The sequence below is a fragment of the Vipera ursinii genome (genome assembly GCF_947247035.1).
Source record: "Vipera ursinii genome assembly, chromosome: 4".
Lineage (NCBI taxonomy): Eukaryota > Metazoa > Chordata > Lepidosauria > Squamata > Viperidae > Vipera > Vipera ursinii.
Window position 1 is genome coordinate 22,844,730 of NC_139514.1, and position 18,031 is coordinate 22,862,760.

The following is an 18,031-nucleotide window of genomic DNA, read 5'->3' on the forward strand; positions in this document are numbered from 1 at the left end:
ATAACAGCTGTCCAATGGTGAGGAGAAATTGCGGATAAAGCTTACATGGTGAAGAAATGGGAGAGTGATTTCTTTCTCTGCTACTGATACTGTTGAAAGAACTTTCCTTCCTTTGGTCAGCTACTATTTAGGCTGCTTTTGAAGACAGATTTAATGTTCTTTTGGAATAGCATTCTTTTGGTGTAAGCTGCTGAGTGACAACTGGACTGCAGCCACATACAAAAATGTTAAATAAATAAACAGCTGATATAAATTGTTCTTCAATCTCTTTCTTTTGAAGTTAATAGTGCCAGATAACTGAACTCAAATCCATTTACTTTATGTCCTAGCTACATTAATGAATATATGTTCAGTGCATATTTATCCTCTGACAAGTAATGTTTGATGAGAAGGCAGAAAAACAAAGTGAGAGGATTCTGCCAATCCCTGTTCTTAATGCCTTATATGTGGTAGACATAAAGACAGTAGCATTTACTACCATGGTACCTTTGCAGGATAGGCTTTTCCAGAGAAGATAGCAAGGTTTATACCAATATATTTACTTGGATAGCACTTCTACTCAGGTGTAAGGAAGTGTTTTGAGTTCTCATTCAAGAGTGAAACAAATGTGAGTCCATGTATTAAATGAATGTCTTTGAGTTCATGTATTAAATGAAACTGTTTAACGCATTGCTACCTTAAAAATAAGACCCAGTCAAAGGATGTCTTCTCCCACTCAGAAGAGTATGAGTGTGTGAATATAGAGATCTCATTGTCTCAGAGACTGTACACTGTCTTATGAATTCTTCAACAGTAGAGCAAATTTCAAAGAATTAGTTGGGTTGGACTTCTTTCAGTCTCTTGCATAACCAACTTTCTTCACTTCCACAATGCAACCACATGTTTCCAGCCATATATCTGTCATTGCTCAATTCTCCTTCATTAATGTTTTTTCTGTTGACATCTGGTCCATCTCCTTGGTACTCGTTACTTCTACCTCTGGCCTGGTCTTTCCTTTTTTGATTTCTGTTGCTTATAGAAATGAATGGCACCATACTTTTCTTATTGGGAAGTACAGCAGTATATTTTAGTCACAGTGGGTAAGTGGAAGTTTGTGGCACATTTCCAAGCTAATTCTTTTTCCCTCTAATTCTATCAATAGAAAGGAAGAGGAGAATAACCATAGCTCTGTGAGCACGTTCTTTTCTTTAAAAGATCCCGGGTTCAATCTTTGGGTATGGTTAAGAACTTAGCTCTTAACTGCCAATCAATGTAAGGGAGAATGGCCTGATTCACAGTGATACTCATGGCTGATCCATAACACTAAAAGGCTAGAATTTATTTGTGAATAACAAATCCAAGAAAAAAAGGTAAGTAGGTAGATGACAGAAAGACAGACGGATAAACCAGTCTTTTCAAATGACGTGCAACAGAGGATTTAAATAATCCTGACATCTTCTGGGAATCTAACGCTGCCAAGGCTCAGAGATCCAAAACATTCTGATCCTCTCTTCCTGACAACTCCATTTCTCAAAAGGTGAAAGAAGCGGGGTCTCCTATCCTATGCTTAATCCCCACCAACAGGCAAGAATCAGATGAAGAATTAAAGACGGCATCTTGAGGGAAAGTGATCATGCTATACTTGAATATATGCTCTCTGAAGGAAGAGGAACTAAAGCTTGCCTACTGAACTTCAGATAGTGATGAACTTCAAAGGTTTTTCAGATTCCAGATCCATCAGTCTGGCATGTATGTAAGGCAAGATATTCAAACTCATAATCAAGCAGCATATTTCTAAGCATTGTATAGGCCATGCTGCAATTTCAGGTAAAAATCAGTGGTTGTTTAATTTCTTTTCATCCCAACAATGTCTTTAGATAACCTGCCTGAGGAACAAAACCAGTGACACTGATGAAGTTACTTAATGGGTAACAAAACATCAACAAGCAAACAACAAAGCTCAGAGAGCACCAAGAACCCCACAGTAAAACCAGCTTTTGCATCATCAAGGCATCCCACCTACTCCTCTGTGACTCGTAATACCAACATAATTAATTTAAAACATTTTAAATATTAAGCGTAAATAGCTTAAGCTGAGTTGCACATTGCATGAAGAAGATGTTTAATGACAACATAGAAGGGCAATGATAGAGTATTGGAAGCAAGGATAAAAAATGATCTACCTTGGTCTGGAATGGTTCTGTTGACATGGCTGCCAGGTCCATTTTATCACAGGTTGAGGAATACCATAAACAATGCATGTTAAAATTTGCTTAGTTCCTAGCTGATAGAGATTAGGACCAGGAATTGATGACACTTTTTCATAAATCTGAGGTTTCACTGTTAACAAACAAGAACAGGAGTAAACTGAAATTTTATTCTAAAGTAAAATGGAAAGAATTACTGTTTCTGAAGAAAAACTAAGATTTTGGCCCCTTCCACATACAGTGTTTGTTGATCTGACACCACTGCTGCCTATATGTGTCTCTACCATGCAACTTCCTAGAACCTTGGAAAATCAGAAACAGTTTGTCCTCTGCTTCAGAAGTGCTGCAATAGCAGTTTTGCAATGCTTGTTTTGAAGCTACAGTTCTAGGAACTTCCAACCTTTCCTAACTAGTTTCTCTAGAATTCCCTCCTTCTCTCCAGAATCCAACTGGTGTGCTCCTTCTGCCCTATCTTTCTCCAGTGGACAATTACACTCTTCATTTGACAGTGACTAGCCTATTTTTTCCCTTCTTTTTGAGATGAAGAGGGAAGATGAAGAGAGGGCATTGGCTGCAGGCTCAAACAACCCATTTGCACGGACCCTTGCATGGTAGTGCAGCACATAAGCTAATCAGCTGGTGACAGAAAAGCTGAGCATGGAAATGCCATTTTTTAAAAGACACTAATACCTTTGTCAGAATGATTTTAGCATAACAAGGTGATCTCTGATAATGAAAACATTTTTAAATATTTATGTTTAGTCAGAATTCAAGATAACTTAATTTTCTATAGGATTGCAGCTTACTGTCACTGATAGTAATGTGGACTCACCATTTATTTTGAGTGTTATTGTTAAATTTTTTTGTAGGTTCCATTGCCGGGTGGTCAACATTATAGTGTAGTTTCCTGCATCTTCTTCAGAAACATGTTTTATAATGAGTGAGAAACCTTTAATTTTATATCTGGCACACATTTCAGCAGCAGGTAACCCATCCTTCAACCTGTGAAAAGACAATCAAATCCATAATTGCTTGTGATGTTGCTACATATGTTACCTATGTGATATGTAAACATTTATAGGAAATAAGCAGAGCACATTTTTATGGATCAAGAACCATACTTATTCTTTTAGTAGCACACTAGAGGCATACTTTATAGTTAAGACCAGTAGGAAGAAATAGGAACAGCAGGTATAAAAACTGAAATTTTTTTGTAATTCACTGGAATTACATTAATGTGGTTAATATGATTACTCTTCGATTGTGTATTTACTAATTTTCCACTTACATCCATGGAAAAATAATAATCTTTAAAGACAGGCTTTGAATAATGTCTAGGAGACACATATCTAAGTCTTCTGTGGACCAGACTCAGCCCTGCTGTGCAGCTCTGATGTAAGACATTGAGGGTTTGAGGAACAAATTATATTACAAGACTTTACAAATGTTTAAAAGCTAATTAATGGTAAATTTAGTGGATTTATTCAAAATCCATATTAATGGGTAGCTGCAAATAATCTTCATTTTTATTCATTTACTCACTATACGCCTACTCAAATACTAGTTGTTAAAAGGAATGTGAAGTGTTTGAAGTATTCATGAAATGAAATGTTGGACATTACTTTTATTAAATATTATTAGGGAATACATGGATACAGAAAAGTGACAGGAGTTAACTACAACCACAGTCTCTGGAGTGTGTGGAATTCCTCCTGTTTTAGTTCTTTATTAAAAAACATTCCAAACTTAAAATTTCTAGGGAACATCAGAATATTTGAACATATAACCCAGAAAAACTTCTCCTATTTTAATACTATCTTAAATCTACAAAGCTAATAATTTAACTGGCAATAATTTGAAACTGAAAATAACTCCCAAGTGTTTGAAATGTCATTCTTAAAATCAGCATGACATTTAAATGATTCTGTATTACGTCTCTTCTCAATGATGATGGAGCTTTATTATATTGGATGTAGTTTTTTGGACTAAATCAGGGGTGTCAAACTGCCAGTCCACAGGCTGGATGCGTTACATGCCCACCCCAGCTCCGGCAAGGGGAAAAAAAGTTGCGATACATTGCGCTACATCAGGTGACACGGTGAGTTTGACACCCTTGGACTAAATGATCACCCAGAATCAACAACTAGTTCTTTTGAAAGTCAGTCTAAATCAGGGGTGTCAAACTGCCAGTCCATCGGCTAGACATGTCATGAGGAAACCGCTCCCACCCCATTGCCGGCAATGGGGGAAAATCTCAGATACGAGTTTGACATGTCTGGTCTAAATTATTAAACTCCTTGACAGATCACTCTGATATCGTTCAGAAGAAGAAGAAGAAGAAAGTTGCACCCTTAGCCCCATGCAAACCAGTCATAGAAGATGAGGTGGATATAACCAAGTGTGATATTTGGGGATCTGATGCCACATCTCAAGTGTATGCACAAGGAAGCACACAATTAAAATGCTAATAATTGCTGATTTGCTTACATTTCCAACAATTTTTTTTTAAATATATGATTTAATTTTAGATCTTATAAAAAATTAATTAAAATGTTTATTATAGCAATGCTAATGTCTGCTCATTATTTTACTTTAATAAACATTATTTTATTATTTGTGGCATTTCCTGCATTTCTGTTTAATCTATTCAATTAGCTAATAAACCCAACATAAAAAGAGAGGTGAGGAAACAAAAATAATAGTACACAAAAATTGAGAATTGACCATTGCAATTGACCATGTCTATAGATTTGACCATGAAGCTATGGTCAAGGACTGGAGGCTTGGTTGCTCTCAGAGGTCTATCTGGAGTGAAATGTGTCTTCTAAAGGCAGAGATTCCACAGGGGTGGGTCTTTTCCAAGTGCTAGAAACACAGACCTTTTCCTGGCAATTTTAAAACATAATAACAGGCTAATGACAGTGAAATAGTCTTATTCAAAACTGAAGTCATTTAATATGTTAAATTGAATCTGATGAACAATTGGCAATTAATGCTGGTTCTTCAGTCAAGGAATCATTGCACATCTTACAATACACCAGTTAGCAGCCTAGTGGCTACTTTCAACATTTTTTCCCCCAGACTGGATCTAGGAAGAAAAAATTGTAGTGGTCAAAATAACAGGCAATTGCCAGATTGAATTAGGCCAGGAAAAGGCATAGCAAACCACTAGCTGTGATTAAGCAAATGTACTCTTTCTAACAGCTGCCTCCTTTAAATCCAATGGTAAATAGCATTCCCAGGCTGTGGGCCTGCATCCAACTCTTTTCCAGCTTCTGTTTTTTATTTAGAAATGTGATTGTTTCAAAGGTGGAAATCCAAGCTTTAGAGCACACATTAAATTTGGCTGCAAGTATGGTGAACTAATGCCACACATGCATGTAGGGAACTGTTCTCCTAATCAGTCTTGTAGGACTGCTTTTGTGAAACACTAATGAATTCAGGAATAGCTACTGCCATTTAGAATGATTTGAATGAAAACAAAGGCAAAAATGAGATCAAAATTGATACCATTGTTTCACAGGCAAGTAACACAAAACCACTCCTTAAATAGTATGTTCATGACCCAAGAAAATCTCAGGTCAATTAGAACTATAGAAGTTGTATGAAATGTGTAGAAAAACAGTGGGTTTTCAGAAAACACGCATTTCCCTGTTTGGGCCAAATTATAAGGCATCTTACTGTGATGGAGTAGGAGTGGCGGGGGAGGGGGCAAGCCTTCCTCTCTGTATCACTTTTTAAGAGCACATCTGCTCAAGATGTTTACCTCTAATAATACTTCAACAGTAAGGCCAATAACATGACTGAAGTGCCTTGACACTCTAAACAAACTTGTTTCAGAGAAATATTTTCTTTACCTCATGAATCTATATGCATATTTGTGGGTAATTCTAAGATTTATGAAATGCACCTTCTGTTAAATTATATACCAGTACTCCACTAAATTAAAGTTTCTAAAATGTTTGAGACAAACATAATTTCTGGTACCCTCAAGGACTGCAACAAGTTGTTCTAATAGTAAGAACATATTAAATATTGGCTTTTTTCTATTTCCAGGAGGTTTTGCAACTTCCAAATCCTATAGGCCTAGTATTTTATCATGAAGTGTTAAGATCATTTCATAGCTCTAATAGAGAGAAAAAAATGCAAAGCTATTCTTTGCTGAAATAATATATAGATTAATAAATTGGGGAAATTCCTTTGCATGCAAATACTATGGCTTTAAGTTATTGGCACATAATTTTAAAGTTGTCATTAGCAAAAGAAGCCATATATTGAGAGATCTCGGGTACAAGACACAAAAAGAAAAATATGATTTTATATATTTTTTAAAAAATCTAGTATAAGAACTTGGTATTTTACAGGTCTGTGTGAGCGAGTGCACAAGTGTTTCATATTTTGACTTCAGGTAGTTTCATTGACGTAATGAACATGAATTTGGGCAAACTCCGGGAGACAGTGGAGGACAGGAGGAGCAGGCATTGCTATGGTCCATGGGGTCATGAAGAGTCAGACATGACTTAGAGACTGAACAACAATATAGGCATATTTGCCTTCCTGTCTCCTGCTGTGCACTGAAATATTCATTCCTCAATGCCTTACGATTAAGGGCTGTTTAAGTACAGTAACTGATTATTTTAACACAATGATTCAGAGCAACTGCTGATCAACTGAGCAGGAAGCAAATAAAAGCGTAGGCAGGTGGAGTCATACAGTGCAATAAAATCAGAAAGTTTGTGACCTCAACAAGAAACAAAGAAAGACAAAACATGGAAGCCTGATTCAGAACCTTTTTAAGACTGTAAACGTCCATGGGCAGAATATTCACCTGAGATTGTATTTATACTTTTTCTCATGCTGTCGATATGTCAATGTAATATTTCTTTCCAGAAGTCAGAGAAGAAACATTGCTATAAATGCTATGGTTGTATTTTAATTGAATATTTTTTATTGCTCTGAATGAATTACTATGTTGTGTCATGTTCAGTACTTTGTGCTTGCCAAGACAATTGCCTTCATTGGCACACCCTCGCCAGGAGGGGGGAAAAAATCAGCAAACAGACATTCGGAGAGCTGTTACTGGAATCTTCCCAACTTTAATTTGGTATGACTACTGTTATCCTTTTATCACTAGTTAAAACTGCAGGTTGATAAATGACTATATTATATCCACTTGGAAAATATGGGCACTTCTAAACATAAACTTAAAAAATGTAGTAACAGAATAAAGCTTAAAATATGTATTATGGGGAACTCACTACACACAGAGAGACACATGGGCTAATTTTCTCACTGACAGGGAAAAGAGAGGAAGTTTCTATTGTATCACAAGAGAGTAACACCCTTTTTATCTTGCTAACGAATGGATCTGAACCAAAGACCATAAGCATTTGTCATTTAGCTACTGCAAGTATAATTTATATAACTTAAGCATCTCAGAATTAGGCACCAATTAAAACAACTTCCTTTCTCGCAGGACAGCACATACCCTTTAAAATGTTCACATTTTATTATGAAGAAAGTAAGTGTCAAAATGAAAATGCCAGTGACAAAACTTAGAACTCATTTCTATATTACATTTATCAACAGCAAACCCACACACCACAGCTATCCCATTTCTTCTATATAAAAGTCTTTCTTTGTGAATATTGTATGTGTAGGAAATAATTAAACATTTTAACTATTAGTACTTAAAAAAATATTAACATTTATTTTTCATTCTTTCTCTGTATTATGTCCCACTACAGACATATTTTAAAAAATATTTTACATAGTTCCAAACTTGTATGCAATGTGACTTCCAATGTACTATTCAAACATTAGTGTAGTTCTTGACCCAATAAAAATTGTGCAGTATTTTTCTTCTTCGAATTCTTCCAACAACATTTTATTTTCACGAAGAGTTTAAATACAAGATAAAACTATTGACTCAGTTTGAAAATGGATCTATAAAATTTGTAATATTTCCTCCTTGAATATTAAATATGTGACAGAATGCTGAAGTATTCTTTCTGATCAAATATGCTGAATTTCATTTACTGCAAGACATTAATCCCAATAAAATGAACACAGTCATCTGACAGATTCTTAAATAGTGAAAATTAAAGGAGATATTTCAAGTCCATTTCAGGACATCTTTATTTAATATTTTTTTACTTAGAGGTGAAATATTTAATCCTGGGCAAATAGGTTATCTTGTCAAATATAAATGGCTTCTTTCTCTAGGTAGAAGTAACTGTAATCCTACCATACAACCTCTGGTGTAGGAAATGCTTTCACTTTCATAGAAAGTCGATAGGACTTCTTGCCAGACATAACATCCAGCATGTTTTTTTGTCGATGTTGCAAGGTAATAAATGCTTTATCTTTAAAGACAAGAAAAAAAGAAAGAGGAAAAAATTATGTTCTAAAGATATTGATTAATAACTCAAACATAATATAGGCAATTTAATTTGTACACAAAAGACTATATGTCAATACTGGTAGGAATACTTTTGCATGTAAAGAACAATGTAAGAAGCCCTCAAAGATGCCCTCACTAATCATCCAATAAAATCAGAGTTCTCCTGAGTTCCAATATCACTTTCAACATAAAAACAATGCAAACCATAAAACACAGTAATAAGTAGCCTGAATATACTACTTCTAAGGAGAACTTATGAAAGTCATCCCCTTGTGGACTTGAAATTAAAGCTACATTTAAAGTACTGAGGATGCTGCTACCATAGTAAGTATGAAAAATGGTCATAGGCAGGGCTTTTATTGTCATAGAACGCTCAGAACGGAGTTCCGGCACCTTTTTTGGATGGAACCTTGTAGGGTAGGCAAGGCGGGTTGTATGACGTGTGAGTTCTGGCCCCTTTTTCTTTTACAAAAAAAGCACTGGTCATAAGTCACTTTTTTCAGTGCTGTTAGAAGTTTGAATGGTCACTAAATGAACTGCTTGTAAGTCAAGGACTACCTGTAATACCTTAAGCAGCTGCTTTTAAGCTACATGGAAAAATATTTTGGAATTGGCTATGCCCTTATTTAGTCAATTTGTTACAACTACCTATTTCACAATTGTGACAGTGTGAAATACAGCACAACTGAGTGGCACATGGAAAAACCATTCTAAAAAGCACAAAATCATAACAATGGTCTCATCTAACCTCTAAATCGCAATCCTTGCCAGTGGAATATGTATAACTGACATTTAATATACACAAATTATGACTTACCATAAATAAAAACTGTTACGCTATCTGATTTGAGTGATGGTCCGCTCTTAACATTGCAAATGTATTGGCCTTTATCTATATCGTGGACTTTATCAACAACAAGGATGCTATAGAATAGGTTGGGCCCATCTTTTCCTTGTTGAATGCTTCTACTAATGGTGCCTCTTTTGCTTGCCTAGATAGAAGAAAAAAGTAACACAGGACTTATTACTATCAACGCTTGTTATTTGGAATTTAGACAGTGGTCACAATTTAACATGCAACTCCAGATTAGAGATAATTTACTATCCTTAATTAGATATGGAAACTTTCCACTAATTTATCTTGAAAGATAATTCTTCAAACAAACACACAAATCTACACAGGCAAAAATGTCACTTGTGATCTATGTTGAGACTTACTTTCCTATTGTATTCACGTAATAACCATTCCCAGTCTTTGTGAAATGGTTAATACTCTTCTCCTTTTGGAAAATATTCCTTGAAAAATGACAAACATACAATATCGACCTTTTTCACAGCCACTGCCCCTCAAGATATAAAAGGATTAATTGTTTGGGTCTTGTTGGAGCAAAATGGTGATGTTAGATAAAGTACATATCTTGTTGGATGAAAATTGTCCATATTTATCTGAAGGAGAATTAGCATCTAATTCTAATAAAGATCAAGTGAGTTAACGGAATATGAACATAATTTAAATGAGACTTTATTCAAATACACTGTACCTATTTAATTGGGTTTATCCCTTTAGAGCAGTGTTTCTCAGCCTCATAAACTTTAAGATGTGCGGACTTCAATTCCCAGAATTCCCCAGCCAGCCACGTTGAGGAATTGTGGAGAATTCTGAGAGTTCGTTAGGGAGTCAAAGTACACACATCTTACAGTTGCTAAGATTGAGAATCACTGTTATAGCTATTTAAAAGATCCACTACTTCACACTGCCCCCAACTTTTAATTTCTCCCTAATATCTTAATGCATGGCTTTGGATAAGCTTTAACTTTATTCTCATTCTGTTTTGTTATGCAATTACTAGATATATGGTCATAAAAACACTGTATTGGAAAGAACTAAATATCATCTAGAACCTGCTGTTTTAGAATTATTTTATAGGGATCATAAACCAGATTTTTCTATGAATATAGAAATGCTTATATAGACATTATATTATATAATTGTGTTTAATATATACCACTATGAATTTTATGATACAAATGTCTCTGTTAAAAGTTACTAACCATCCTTCAGCATGTAATCAGGCACATTATTTTGGATTGAATTCTGCATTCAGATTTATATGGTACACTCAAAAATGTGTAGAACCAAGAAAAATGGGAGGAGATCTGCTAGTAATACTGTATCCATTACCCTTCTTTATGTAAGCAGATGAAAAGTGGAAGTTCTATCAGAGAAGGGAAATGATTAGTGGACCTTATGCAATATACTCTTAAGTATTGGTTGACTAGGCCAAACCTCAACTAGGTTTGAATTTCCCCATACATTAACCTTATTAAAAACCATTGGCAAATTGACAAGCTTTTCGTGGAAATCTGGCAGATATTTGTACATGGCTGAATATGCAAAAATGTGGTGAACAAAAGTTGTGTAACCATATTTTCTCATTGATGAAGTGCTTTGCTCAGAGACCAACTGAAATTTTGAACTAGTATCTTTCTGAAACTAAGTTGGAAGCCTACTTTGAGGAAGTCTATTATAAAATAAAACCCTTTGACGTTGTGTTATAAGTATTACTAATCACGACACCTAAGAAATTTCCAAGTTTGAAACTTTTAAAAATAAATTTATTATGAAATATGCACACTGCATTTATGCAACTATATTATGTAGTCTTCCTCCTTCAGTGATGCAATATGAAAAGTATATTTTCCAACCCACATGGAAAATAAAATGAATCATATAAGAAAATTCAGCAGAAGGACAACAAATTAGTACACTTAATTTAGTTAATATTTTATTAGGCTGTTCATTAGTGTTTTAAAAAGAAAAGGAAAGAGTACACACCTCGCCAGGATAAGTCCATGTGATTTGCACTCTGGTGTTCCACGCTGTAGTGATACTACAGTTGAGAACAAGACTTTGTCCTTTGAATAGCTTCACTGGTTTTGAGTCATTTACCTGGACACTAATGATTTCATTGTCTATGTAATATAAAAAAAGCAAAATTGAACTGGATGGATGATTAAACAGAAAGAAAGAAAAACTGAGATGAATAGAAAAAGTACTTACTTAGCCTATATGTCAGGTATTTGGTGCTATACTCATGACCATCAATAATAGTTTCACAGCTAAGAAGCCCTATGAATTTATATGTTGCTTTTGGAATTATGAAGCCTTTTGTGTTGTCCCAGATGACTGTCTTCCCATCAGGAATGATGGTTTCTCCTGGTATCTAAAATGAAATTAATGCATTATTTCCCTCACAATTTTCTTAAGTATTTATTAATCCTAGAAGTAATGAATGATCAATTTAATAACATTTTATGACAAAGAACCTCAGGGAGTTATAGAACATGCCTTATCTATTGCACACAACTGCATTTCTGCGGTTTATGAAAACTGCACTTGAATGGGGACATCTGGTATTTGTATTTTCTTCATACAGCTCCATTTCATTCGCCCCAGGTTAGAGAGAAATCCAAAACACAAGTTTGCTGATTTGCCAGACTCTGAATTAGTTGAGATAATGCAATTAATAGAGCTTGATAGACCATGCCAGATAAACTGAGGATGTTTTCTATTTGTTTCACCAATAATAAAATAAAATGAAATGGAAGCTTTGGGTAGCGGCAGATGTAAATTTAGTGACTGATTTCAAGCAGAGAGAGAGAGTGCACCGATTGGCTTGTAGTATAGCTTTTGACTAGCATAGCCAGGGGTAGGCAACCTCGGCACTTTTATGACTCATGGACTTCAACTCCCAGAATTCCTGAGTCAGCATAGCATAGCTGACTCAGGAATTCTGGGAGTTGAAGTCCATGAGTCATAAAAGAGCCGAGGTTGCCTACCCTTGGCATAGATAAAACAATGATTGACAACAGGTGGTCAGTTACAAAGCCATGGTCAACCCATTGGGGGGCTATGAATGACAAGAATGACTTGGGGGCTGCAGCTGGGAATGATTTGCAATTGTTGATTTGCAAATATATTAGAATGACTTGCAATTGGCATGGACTGTGATATTGCAATGGTTAGTAAATCATCTAATTATAATACAGAAGATATCTGAAAACCTTTTGGTCCCTTAGTATCGGAAAATCTTGGTTTAAAAATTGACTATTTCATGTTCCACCACACCAAATTTTGTTATTTGTCATAGTGCAAAAGTCCATGGGACTTTCCAAGCAAAACTACCCTGCTCTTAATTTCCTATTGACAAATATGGATTGTGTTATTTAATAAGAAGTGGTTTTCTTTTTACTAGCAAACACATCACATACTGTACATAATGGCAAATTTGCTTCTGAGTGAGGTGTTGAGGTATTTCCTAATGCAATGGCAGACCCTTCCAAGAAAGACAAAAGAAACAAATGGGTGTTTGGATCAAAAATGTTTTTCATTTGAAAGGCAATTTTCTAAGTGGGATACATACCATAGATTAGAGCCACACTGGAAAAACCCCATGATGACTACAATTAGACATTTGGCAATAAATAAAATAAAATATAGCAGCAGTACATACTTTAGTGCTCAAGGGCTGCACTTAATGGCCCTGTGGGAAGGGAGAGGCAACCAGACAGTGTGATGGGACAACACCACAAATATGTCTATGATTTTGTTTTTTATTCCTTCCAAACAAACAGAAGAAAAAACTTATGTAAAGGGATCAGGTTTCTGCCATCTGTTTATTAGCCCATCAACATGAATAATCTTTGAAAACTGAACAAAACAGAATAACATACAGCACTGAAGACAAGCTGGCAAAAGAAAGATCAAGTCCAAAAGAGGCTAGATCAGGCTGGAAGTTGTGGAGAAAAAGATCCTTTTATACCCCCAGTGCAATGCTCTGGGAGAGGTAGCTGGACAGCAGCTTGCAGTACTGCAGGTTGTTTCAATCTAAACCATGGGTGTCAAATTCGCCACGTCACGTGACGTGGCGCGACATATCGTGACTTTTTTTGCATTCATTGCTGGTGTTGGAGTGGGTGGAGCCTCTGTATGATTAAACCAGCCCGCAGGCCGGCAGTTTGATACCCCTGTTCTAAACCAATGTTTCTCAACCTTGGCAACTTTAAAGATGTATGGACTAACTCCCAGAATTCCTCGGCCAATTTGTTGGCTGGAGAATTCTGGGAATTGAAGCCCACACATCTTAGAGTTGAGAAGGTTGAGAAACATTGTTCTAAACCCTCTTCTCATAATCTGTTGACCCAGAGCAGATAATATTCATGTTGCCCTGTCCTTGCAACATAAGAGGAAAGCAGGGAACAGGGATATATGCAACACTTTATTCTATCACACAAGAAAATTTAAAGGGGCTGGAAAGAATTCCAGAAGCCACACATTCTTGTTACTTTTTCCTAGCTTTTTTCTGTTGGTATCTACATTATACTATTTTTTAAAAAAAACTATATAGTCACTAAGAGTTGACTTGAGGAATCACACCACTAAAAATGACCGTAACTGGAAAAGGACCTGAGGCTTCTGTAAGAAGTTCACATGCTATTGGGAACAAAAATTCTGCATTCCTTAGGAATCCCTCAAAGCAATTTCAGGAAGTTCTTAAGAAAGCATGAAGCCTAAACTCTTTAAAGCAACAAAATCTTTTTTTTTTTGTATCATGCAATTATTCTCATCCACTTCATATAGAAGTGAGGGCAGCTGCACAGCCATTTCAAAGTTCAGCTGTTTAAAGAATTAATGTGAGCATCTACCTTCATTCACCCTCATATTCCAAATCACCTTTTGGAATCAGATGCAAAGTCTTTTCAGGCTTCTTATATATAGAAATAAACTATTAATCAGGTAATTTCAGAGAAAACACATGGCTTATGCATCAGCTAAGAATCCAGTAAATCTAATATCCTCTAAAACAGTGTGGAACAGAAAATCATAATTCTATTCATCCATTCTCTATCTTTTCTGTTATGACAGAAGAATCATCATTGTCAATTGCATGAAAAAATGCTGAAACAACAGAGAATCAACTGGATTAATGTGTCATCCATTCTTTGATCTGGCTGTTTTTCAACTGTACTTGTGGAAATAAATTCTAACATTTGCCACAATATTCCAAAGCTACAAAACAAAACAAAATCAGAATTGTTGACCCTTTCATCATACGACCACATTCATGATGGCTAAACCCTATGGTATACATATATGTGCCATACATAATGTTCTACATCCAAACCACAATTTTTCATATTCTATGAGCGCAGATACATTTTAGATACATTTTAAATTGAGCCCATCTACTTAGAGAATTCAGTAATAGAAACTGTCAGTCCACCCTTTTAATTATTGATGTTTAAGATTATGGCAGGTCCACCTTCCCCACCAAATACGTGTTCAAAGCAATTGTGAGAAGAATTATCGCCAACAATTTCTCAAAAGCAAGGCTCTCCGTTAGTTGCGATAGTAGCATAGCTACTGGAAATGAGGGGTATTTCATCTTGCCTGGGAAATCTGTGTAGGAAGCTAGGGACTCTGCAGACTCCTGAACAGATTGTGTAATAAACACATGAATCCACCCTTCACTAACAGTGTATGTACACAAACTATTTTGTTTTTCTGACCCTAAGATGCATGCTTTCTAGAAGGGGTTACTAATCCTTGTCCTTTACACAATCTTCTTTCTCTTTGGTTCTGTGCTTTCAAATGCCTACTTCCTGACTGACTTATTATTAAACTTCCAAGTGGCCTCAATGATTCTCAGAGAGAGTGCTAATGACCAGATGACTGCAAGGAATATAAATCTTTCCTCCACCATTCAGTCAGAAATGGAGAAGCTTCTTGGATGAGAAGCAAAACATCATCAAGGAAAAATAAGAAAGTGCAGTTGCCTTTTGAAAAAGCCCCTTTGGGAAAACTAATGGGATGGAGTACTGCTCTTGTATTAAACAAGAGCAGTACTTGTATTTAACAAGAGCAGTCTTTAGCATTAACTTTGATCTAGTGATTAAGGTGCTGTTCTAGAAGCCAGGAGACGGTGAATCCACCTAAGGCATGAAAGCCAGCTGGAAGACGTTGGGCCAGTCCCTTTCTCTCAGTCCAGCTCTCCTCACATCTCCTTCACAGACTGACCGATGCTTCAAAGTATCAGTATCAGCCTCCATTCTGCCTGGATTCTATTATCTTAGATTACATGGACTGAACTGCACAGGAAGGGCCCTCCCTTCACTCTCTGCTCAGACAATAAGATGTTTTAACAGAACGAACAGCAGTCACCGCTCATATCACAGTAGCATATACTCCTTTATCTTTGCAGAATCTGCTAGGAAGCCATAATAACTATTGAAATAATGGGAGGAGTGTGCCTTACAATACATACTGCCTGTTGTTTTATAACCTGCTGGCTGAGATTCTGGAGCGCCTTGAATGCTAGAGATTACCGTATATTGTGGTTCCTGCTGCCAAATAGAAGCAAGTCTCTTTTGTTTTCTGAACTGATTTATCATTTCATATATAGTTGCTCACAATAAGCAGTATGCCCATTGGTTCAGGAGATCCTGTCAGCCATAAACTAAGTTTATGAGTAACTTACAAAAAGCAAAGGAATAAAGGAGTAAGTCTTTATTTTGTAATGCCTTTGCTGGCAACTTTTGTTCTGTACCAGCCTGCTACCGGCCCTGCAGAAAAGGCAGGGACAACCCCTTTTACAAGAAGGCAGGAGGCTGGAATTACGCCTGCCAAATTTATTACTACAAAAACAAATGGAACAAGACAAACCAAGAAACAGGAGCTTTAAGAAACATGAACTATCCGAGCGGTTGCCTTCAGCAAACCAGCCCTCCCCACACATTCCCCTTATATAGAGTTCAGGGTGTGGCTTCTCTCTGCCTCCTTCCGAGAAGCCCCATTGCCTTCCTCTGTTTACTCCTAATTGACTGCCTCCTGTGTCGGGCGTCCTTGAACAGGGCCAGCTGTGGGTCATCTTCATCCACGCTGTCAGGCTCACACAGCTGGGTCTCCGTGGTGACCAAGTGGGAGGGGCCTGGCTGAGGGCTCTCATCAGCAAGATCTTCAACCCCCTCAGCAAGGTCTTCAACACCCCCCTCCTCCTCCTCTGAGTCATCCGACCCAACTGCCGAACCCACAGGCTGACCCTGAATCACAACAACTTTGACTATAGACCTATGTTGGGTTTTGGTAGTGAAAAAAAAATCAGGAGGAGTTTTCTGGTAGCAGCTTTTCAAACTAACAATATTAAAGAGCATACTCTTCTGCAAGCTACAGCTGACTTCGTCAGATGCATGAAGTGGGGGGGGGGGAAGAGAGGGAAAGACAGGTTGGTATGTCCTTCCATCCCTTCTTCCCTTTCCAGTTCAACCTAATTTGTATCCTACCTCCATATAGTCACTTTAAGCAGCTCACAAAGTGAGCTCCAGATCAAGAAAGCTTTTGTGGATGTGCTGTGTGTGTCTTCCAATCAATTTTTGCCTCCTGGGAATTACCTGGATTAGTCCTTTCAGTTTTCTTGGCATTGTTTTTCAGAGGTCATTTGCCCTTCCCTTCTTCCTAGGACTGAGACAGAGTGACTGGCCCAAAGTCTCTCAGCTGGCCTTTGTTTCTAAGACAGGACTAGAATTCATAGTCCTAGGTTGCTACACCACTATGCCAAACTGGTTGTTTCTGAAAGTTTATGCTTTTTAATAAAATATGTCAGTTGGAAAAAGTGATACCAGATTCATCTAAATGTTTTATCTGTCCTGTAAGACTAATTGTCTTTCTTCAGTCCTAGTCATCTTTTGCACAAATAATAAAAAAAATCCAACAGCATACTGCCACCCCCTCATCCTTCACCATCAGCAGTGTCTTTGTAAATATTCTCTAGGTTAATAAAACAGTGACAGCCTGCTTTTCCTACACTGATTGGCTATGAACTACAAGGAAAAGGAAGAGATGAGGCAGCTTGCAGACTGTATCTAGGCTCTGAATCCATTTTGTGGGCACCCCAAGGTCCCAGTAGCAAGTCAATGAACATTCAGCAATGCAATTTTTCACCAAATGTCATGCAAGATAACAAATAAAGTGAGTTGGAAGGCACTCCAGTGGCAATTAGGAAGAAATATAAAATATCATCAACAGACAAATCAGAACATGTGATTTTTAGTTGAACCAGTTAACACAGGGTTTGTGTGTGTTTGAGTTATGCAACCCAAGTTACAGTATTATGCAAGTCTCGCCTCTTTTGTACATGCCTTGTGATTGTGCATGCACACCCAAGAGAACCAGAACTTGTGACACACAGCTGTGATGCTACTGTGTCATTTATGAAACCAGCAATAGTCTGCAGACACTGCTGAATGTGTTTATGGATAAAATGTAATATAAATTGAGCAAGTGTCCCATAGTTCTGTCCCAGGTGTTACTTCTTCTCTACAGCAATAAATATATAATTAGTCACTTGACTACAGATGCTTTTGTCATTATAATGCCTTCATACTG

The 18,031-nt window shown here is 36.7% G+C and overlaps 1 protein-coding gene across 1 annotated transcript in view; it reads right to left on the minus strand.

Moving 5' to 3' along the window:
* The window catches only part of FLT1 (fms related receptor tyrosine kinase 1), a gene marked incomplete at its 3' end in the record, with an annotated part of 112,017 nt that overhangs the window by 69,110 nt on the left and 24,876 nt on the right, over positions 1–18,031 (minus strand). Inside the window, exons 5-10 of the mRNA XM_083363101.1 lie at positions 11,651–11,813; positions 11,426–11,562; positions 9,407–9,581; positions 8,434–8,551; positions 3,019–3,188; positions 2,163–2,319 (exon numbers count right to left, since the gene is read on the minus strand). Coding sequence (XP_083219227.1) covers positions 2,163–2,319; positions 3,019–3,188; positions 8,434–8,551; positions 9,407–9,581; positions 11,426–11,562; positions 11,651–11,813 — 920 coding nt within the window. The remainder of the gene's footprint in view (positions 1–2,162; positions 2,320–3,018; positions 3,189–8,433; positions 8,552–9,406; positions 9,582–11,425; positions 11,563–11,650; positions 11,814–18,031) is intronic.